This window comes from Styela clava, chromosome 14 (assembly GCF_964204865.1).
Source record: "Styela clava chromosome 14, kaStyClav1.hap1.2, whole genome shotgun sequence".
Taxonomy (NCBI): Eukaryota; Metazoa; Chordata; class Ascidiacea; order Stolidobranchia; family Styelidae; genus Styela; species Styela clava.
Genome location: NC_135263.1, coordinates 12,322,679 through 12,330,662, shown reverse-complemented (window position 1 = coordinate 12,330,662; position 7,984 = coordinate 12,322,679). Strand labels below are relative to the sequence as shown.

The 7,984-nt window shown below is 36.9% G+C and overlaps 1 protein-coding gene across 1 annotated transcript; it reads left to right on the top strand.

Moving 5' to 3' along the window:
* Positions 1 to 488: 488 nt before the first annotated feature.
* On the top strand, positions 489 to 5,118 carry LOC120340630 (glutathione peroxidase 3-like). Its single transcript, XM_039408936.2, has 5 exons — positions 489 to 779; positions 1,069 to 1,221; positions 1,966 to 2,169; positions 2,847 to 2,971; positions 4,729 to 5,118. The coding sequence occupies exons 2-5, from the start codon at positions 1,180 to 1,182 to the stop codon at positions 4,808 to 4,810; spliced, it is 453 nt and encodes a 150-aa protein (XP_039264870.2). The 5' UTR covers positions 489 to 779; positions 1,069 to 1,179; the 3' UTR covers positions 4,811 to 5,118.
* Positions 5,119 to 7,984: the final 2,866 nt, after the last annotated feature.

Genomic DNA, 7,984 nt, shown 5'->3' with positions numbered 1-7,984 from the left:
GAATTTTTTTTCTCTTCACAACATAAATTGGCCATTTGGTTGGGGGCGTGGAGTTATTATTGTTAAAAAAGATTATGACGCCATAGTAGCAGTTTTAACACTATAATGGTCTTTACGAACCCTAGTGCTGTAAAGTTTCATTTCAGTTGGTCCCGTGACCCGTTTTGTTGGCTTGGGCCGATCACTTGTCATGAAAGCAATTTGATCAAGCAGAGCCTCTCTTAGTAATAAATATGTGATAAGTGTAAGCATTTCATTGGATAAACACCTAACCAGTTGATTAAAATCAGTTGTCACTCTCTCTCCCAAGTCTTTGGCCTCATGTAATTATTTATGTATTGAGTTATCTAGCATTCACAACGGCGCGCTAGATTCATCCTCAACAAAGTGAAACGCATTGTTAGCGAAACGTGACCGTTCATTCCAACAGACTCAAAACCCATAATACGCAATAAGCATCCATATTGTCAAAATCGGGCTAAGTCTTTTCTGTTTGTGCCACATTCATGCAATCAAGGAAGTATTAGTTTGCGAACAAAATGAAGCGCAAAGTCTGTTAATTCAGTTCATTAGATAGATTAAGATGAAATTTGTAGCTGTCGACTTCAAACTGCTTTCAACGAACGGAAAGTAATTGAGTTCGTGTTGTATTTATTAATTGCAGATTGTGGCAATTTATTGAAGGCGTCATGACGCGCAGCACGATGCTGTCGCTGTTGTTCGGGTTTATCAGTCTCGTGTACGCAATGGAGATGTCTAAGTGCGCCGATTCGCAAAGTGTGAGTTTATTTAATAAATATTTTATATGTTTTACTTAGACCACGGAACTCACTTAATCTTTAACGTTTTAACGGAGGTACTTATGAATGAGGGGTAATGCGATTTTAATGAAATCATAACTGAATAATAAAACCAATGCCGTAATGTAGGAACAACCTAAATAAAAAGCATCTATTTCCGCACTCTGTTATTGGAAACGAACTGCACATATGGATCGTTTTGTTATTATTATTTTAGTAGCACTGTGAATGCACCAATTAAAAACTTTGCAATTCATTTTATATCTAGAGGACGATATATGATTTCAATGTGAAGGAATTGGATGGGGAGACAGTATATCCTTTACGTCTTCTTTTGGGCAATGTGGTGTTGATAACTAACACCGCGTGCTTCTGAGGAATGACATCGACCCAGCTTGGGGGTCAGAATGCACTTTTAGAAGTAAGAAGATTATTTTTTCTGTCTCTAATTACTTTACCAGTATTTCTCTTCGTTGACGTTTGTTTATGTTTTAAAAAAAAACGATGAACAATTTTGTTTGTTAAGCTTCAACTCTATTCAATTCATTTAACTTCACTATTTACGACTTAATGGATAGAGTACATTTTGGAACCCGAAAGTGGGAAATTGTTTGGCTTTCAAATTTTCGTGTATACAGTAGATGTTGTTTGGATGTCATTTTTGAGCATCGAGAAATCGTTGGTAACTACTGCGAGATATTGTCGCTGGTTTTTCAAACCTAAATAAGGTTCGTTTTACTACATTGCCGCCGTTGTTCACGTTTTTGTTAGGATAAAAATCGTTGAAGATTTTGTTCATACTGACTGTTCACGTTCACACATTTGAATATTGCTTCTTGCTTGCTCTCTTGTTTAATATCTCTGGTGTAACTACTTTTTGATTGCGGAAAAACATATGGATGTAAATGTATAACCTATTTGAAATGAGTCGAAAATAAGTTAACCACTGTTACGCGGTTGCAAGTATACTTTGATATATTGGAAAATTCAGATTTCTTCCATTCAATGTAGATAAAAATTGGACATTTTCGGACACTTCAGACATTTGATAACAGCAAATGAAAAAAAGTTCGAAATACCTATAAAATCATACCGAAAAAATGTCTCCGCCACCAAGTCTTTCCTACTAGTCAAGTCATTGCCTCTGACAATAATTCTGTTTCAGAAATTTAACAACAGAAATGTCATCACCGTTGGATTTCCCTGTAATCAGTTTGGTATGCAAGAACCGGGACGTCCTAATGAAATACTCAATTGTTATAAATACGTGAGACCTGGAAAGGGTTGGACTCCTAACTCCCAGTTTAAAATTATGGATAAAATCGATGTCAATGGAGATAACGAACACCCACTGTTCACCTTTTTGAAGGTTAGTTGCACCTTTACTCTCGTATCTTTCGTAGGACTAGTGCCCAGAAATAGGTGTCTGAAGATAGTAGCAACCTCTTGTCGTGAGAATATATTGTTTACGGCGGATATTGTTTACATTTCAATTTGCTACTTTAAAATTAACGGATCTTTTGTATAAAGACCCCACCACTAATACAAAAGTGTGAGATTTGAGAAAAACACCCCCGCCACGTTTTTAAAATATCAAATTAGTAATTATCTAGTTGGGATTAGGGATAGAAATGATTTGAAAATGTGAATTTTCAGCGCAATCTGTATGTCTAACCCTAACTGGATAATTACTAATTTTCTTATTTAAGGGTTGGCGGGGGTGTTCTTTTAGAGCGACATTGTACAAAAGATCTAATATATCTTTTAGAAACACAATATCGATTTGCAATCATGAATTCAATTGTTAATATAGCTACGCTGTATCTAAATCTTATTGCCAATTTTGGCTGAATGATTTTCATCGTGATAACTTTTCTTCACAAATGACAATCTGTCTTGACCGTAATTTCGTGTTCATCGGCACCAATAAAAGTGATTAATGGGAGCCCTTGTCTACATGTTGCGTGGTGTATCAACCCTCGCATATGAAATAACATTAAGATATATTAAGATTGTTATCTGCATATTAATATGTTCCTTTTATAGGATACATGTCCACCTGTCAAGAGCAAAATTGGGTCGAAAGATGGTATATACTGGTCTCCAATTGTAATTGGCGACATTACCTGGAATTTCGGAAAATTTCTAATTGATAAAACTGGAAAACCAAGGTATGTGTATATAAAAAAATTAATATATATAATCAGAGCACAGCATATCGGTAATTAGTACCACCTCCAGATATTTACGGCACTATACCCAACCCGAATTTTTTTTTAGAATTCAAAATATGGTAATCAGTTTAACAAAGTTAGCCAGTCATTATCTTAATAAAATTGCTCATTTCAAAATTTAACTCCAGGATGTAAAGAACTATTGGAAAATTTTGCGACTTTTCTTGTTGTGTTTCATAGAAATTTAAGTCGACTATACGTAATGCTAAGCCATGTCATGCATCATTACCAGTTTTGCGGTTTGCGTTATATCGCATATTTGCGTAGGGAATACAATCTGTTCTCGGGACGACCACAAAATAGATTGTTGGGGGCTCCCGAAGTATGCGAACCAAGATGGCGGACATCGGAATGTAATATGTGTACTAGGTAGGGATGGGCCGGGATTCGGATCCGGACTTGGATTCGAGTCGAATCCACGCATTTTTTGGACTCGGATTCGATTCCGAGTCCACGTCATTTTTACCGAGTCGATAATCAATTCTGTTTTTACTAATTTACGCCTATATTTGTACTGTTGCCTCTATAAATCTCACTACATACCTTAACGAGTTAAAATTCAAGGTTAAATCTGTAAAAATATCCCTCACGTGTACTATAAACACTCCTAATAAAAGCGACAACAGATATCCAGATAATATAACGCATGTTAAAAACTATTGATCGCTTATAACAATGATGTTGTGCCAGTCGCCTTCAAACTATCCATTCTTTTTGATAGACAATAAAATATGTGTTAGCGCAATATTTTTGAGTTTTTGATTCGCGTAAAAATGAAGCATGCTCTGGATCAACTCAATGGGGAATCTCATCGATACCTCTTTTAAATCGAGTTTATTACGTGCAATCCTTTCTATAATAAGGGAGCAATGGAAAGCATGGAGCGTTTTAGAACGTTTACATGAACTACTAAATTGAAATCAATGTATTGACGACGAGTGGCATCTCTCTACCATTTGCGCACGCCACATAGTAAATTTAAGGCTTGAAATATCTGGAATTATGGGAAGCATTGTAGTCAAAAGCTTTTTATTTTTTATATTGACATGTGAGAATTTTTAAAGCCGCCCAGAATTGACGCAAGGTGGTGGGCTGGAAATCCAGTTCACAGCCAAGGCGCACATTGACCCACGTTTACGTTTGTATTATGGTCGCCAAAAAAAAAATAAAAATATATTTTTAAATTGATCCAACAGCTATCTGCGGAACCATTAGGCAAAAAATATGAGCTACGACGTATGTTTGTGAGCGCGCGATGCTGTAATATGGTCAAAAACGTGTTTTTCTACTTTTACATTATGACGTCACGGACTCGGAGGATTCGATTCGAGTCCTTGACCTATTACTCGGATTCGTCGAATCTCTGTAATGCCGGACTCGTCCCATCCCTAGTACTAGGTTAGGGTTAGGCCATAATTTTAGGTATAAATACTACGGGAGGCTCTTGGCTAGTCTTCAAACTGATAATAGGACTAAAATAAGGAAAATTGGAAAAAAATTATCGCCTAACCCTAACCTGTTACCCATGTTACGTTCCGATGTCCGCCATCTTGGTTCGCATACTTCGGGAGCACCGATTGTTGTTTTTGACTTCAGTACATCGAACAAACTTTGTTAGAAATATGTTAAGGCAAAATGTTCTATCTTTTTCATATTTTGCTTCATCTGACATTCGGCTTTTTCACATTTTGCAGATATCGATTTGCTCCAGGAGTCTCACCTATTTCCATAGAGAGTTACATCAACGAACTTCTTGCCGAAGACACGCCTACTTGAATCATTCCTTCCTTGCTTTACAATACCGTATAAATATTTTTATCATGAAATACAAGGGGTCGGTGATTGACATATTATTTTCAAAGATATTTGTAAATTTCTCATTTGATATTGTTGTTCAATAGGCTCGATATCGAAACTTTATGTTTCTCATCATTATGAAGATTCTTGCTGAAAGTGTTATACACTGGCTGGATTCTGACAACAATGAAAATTGTGTTCTTGTGCATTCGAACGCAATTTACATTGTGGTGCTGAACGTAATTGTACGATATACTTGTCTGAATAAAATTCTATTGGAGAGTAAAGATCCATTTTGTTTTATTCTATCGTATTGATGCATTGAGAAGTCGCAGTGATTATGTCGTTTTGAAATAGGTATTCAGCACGAAGAACTGATTGGTAGGTAAAGAAAACTCACTAAAAAGCATGGGTGGGAAGTCGGAAAAAATATTCAGTCGACTTCAAATCCAGGTCAAATATCAAACAACTGACTGCTGGCTGACAAAAGTTTTAATTCCGATCCAGAGTAATACAAAAAAAGCGACTAGTTCGCAACTCTGAGAAAATCACAGAAACTTCTGCGTATACGTATGACATATTCAAGCTTCCGTTACATCTCCATTTCCCATCTCCTCAAATGTTCTAGAGTTTCCGCCAGATATATTGACTTCGATTAGCATCATTAGAATTTTGAAATTCCTATTCCGGGTAGTTTGAAGCTCTTGCTCTGATATCAATTGAAAAACAATCCGTTAAAATCCGACTCCACCACAGCTCTGCTCATAAGTGAAGGTGCCAGTGACAGCCAACAAACCCTTCAACACTCATTTGCGAGCGTGCCGAAAGCTGCAAGTCTCGATCAGGGGTAAGATCGGGCCTGAAAATTCCGGCCCGACCCAGGCCCATGGATATTAAAACCGACCCGAGCCCGACTAATTAACTGGATTTGCAGGCCCGAAGCAAACCCGAAATTTCACATTTTATGTAGGAGTTCTTTGAATTGTCGTTGCAAGAGTTTAGCACAGTGTATACAGTTATAGTATATATTTTTTTTATAAACATATATTTAAAAGTCAGCGATAGAGAAGCCCTCCCGATCCGAACGTAATGATTGACATCTAGGCCCGACTCGGCCTGGTCGAGCTTCAGATCTTAGCTCTAGTCTCGATCGCTATCGCGCATCGAATGAAACCAACTCGGCCATGGAAATAGGCAGCTGGAAGTAACTTCCACATAGCATAAGTTTTTAAAAACCTTTTTCTGTTCTGCATAGTTTACGGAGGCACACGTAGGTTATCCCGAAGCTTTCTATCAGACTCCAATACATACACGTCAATTTAATTGTGACAGTTTGTCATATCGATATTCAAGAACCGATATTACAGAGAGTAAATTTATTTTAGGACGGAAAGTTTCAAATACTATTGATACGCGGAAAAGTAACAAAAACGAACAATTTTTATTTCGAACAAATGTTATGGTTGATTGAACGAAACTACTCGATCGAAAGACCTTATAGTATGTACATTAAGGCAATGACATTAAACAACATGATGCGCAACTCCGGCATTTTTGTCCGAAGATCGTATTCGATAGCACGCTCCAATGCACATACTTGACGAGACGAAAACGAGCGCATGTGTGCTGCTTTCAAGGCGTAGCACGAATGGTGTTCGTGCCTGCTTTGACAGTTGTTGTCGATTTTAATGATATTTTGGAAAGTTAAGGTAAAAAGAAATCGGAAAAAGGTAAGGTAAATACTATTGTTGTATATTACACCCGGTCATCGCACTGTTAAGTACATGTGGGAAAGCCAGCCTTTGTCAAATACTACGAAATTATTAATTCAGTACGGTTCCATTACATTTGAACCCATGACAATTGCACCTGTATGCTATTGCACCTATGGTATTTTTTTGTTTTTCGGATAGTTGAACCCATACTAACCCTAACCCATGGGTTTTAGCACCCGCATATAGATTAAACCCGTGGATATACACACGGGTTCAAATGTACGTGGGTTCAAATGTACGGTCACCATTCAGTACGGCACGTAGTTGCCCATTTGCCGAAATTACATATTTACTTATCCCTTATGGTTTCAACTAGTTCATGCACCTCCAGTTAGATTTTTTTAATCAGTGAGGATATATACTCATTGTTGATTGCTGCTCATTGAACATACTATTGCGCATTCACTTTTATTTGTGTATTGAATCAAAGTGTCAACAAGTTCACCTAACATTTCACTCATACCGGTCTATATTGTATAGTTCGATCTCTCAAGTATTTGGAGCCACGAATGCTTGTAATTTTCTGACTAAACCCTTTTACTAGTTGGTTGATATACCAAATTCAGTAAAATATTTTTTACATAAAACATGAGATATTGGATTTATTAGCTTTTTCATTCTAAATCATATAGACTGCTTTATTTATTCTTAACAAAAATTAATAAATCTCCTCTCTTTCTTCAGATGTGAAAGTTGTGGACAAACCTGTCTGAGCATTGTGAGACTCCTGCAGCACAAGAGGCAATAGCAGAAATAGTAAGTATATCAATCAAGAAATTAAGCCGACATAAAGCAAAACTTTCAACTATTCGTCTAATCTCAATTTCCTATTATTTATTCACAGGACAACTATAGCAGAAAGGGAGATATCAGAAGTCTGGCAACATATCAGTGACAGTGTGATTCCAAGAAATATAATTAGAGTACTCTGCAATAGAAAAACAACCTATGGAGGCGTGCAAAGACATTTGACCCTCTGGTAGAGTTGTGTATGGCCCCCACATCCTGCAGGGCTTGAGGAAAATAACTAAAAATTCCAAAGCGTAAAATTGCATACTCGGTCTTATTTGTAAAAAGGCACAAAACACGCCAGACATACTTAAAACAGCTTTGGAAAATGAGGATTACGGGTAACTCACTGCACCTGTGTTATATTTGGTTCATCAACTTTTGGTAGTACTATAGAAGAAATTCCGGAAGGGGTATAATCATCATTCATGATAAAATATTATCATATATTTTTTGGACAACTTCAATCTAGACTTCAATCTAGGGATCTCAAACTCGCGGCCCCAGAGAACTTCCAGTGCGGCCCTCGAACGCTTAACAATAATTGTAATAGTATTTTGGAAGTTTTTTTTTTATCTAAATGTAATAG

What these genes read in the sequence shown, in the direction of transcription:
- LOC120340630 (XM_039408936.2), top strand. Translation starts at nt 1,180, where the DNA reads ATGACATCGACCCAGCTTGGGGGTCAGAATGCACTTTTAGAA. An exon ending in GTCAGAATGCACTTTTAGAA is followed by an intron (nt 1,222 to 1,965) that starts GTAAGAAGATTA and finishes ATTCTGTTTCAG; the next exon opens with AAATTTAACAACAGAAATGT. An exon ending in CACTGTTCACCTTTTTGAAG is followed by an intron (nt 2,170 to 2,846) that starts GTTAGTTGCACC and finishes TTCCTTTTATAG; the next exon opens with GATACATGTCCACCTGTCAA.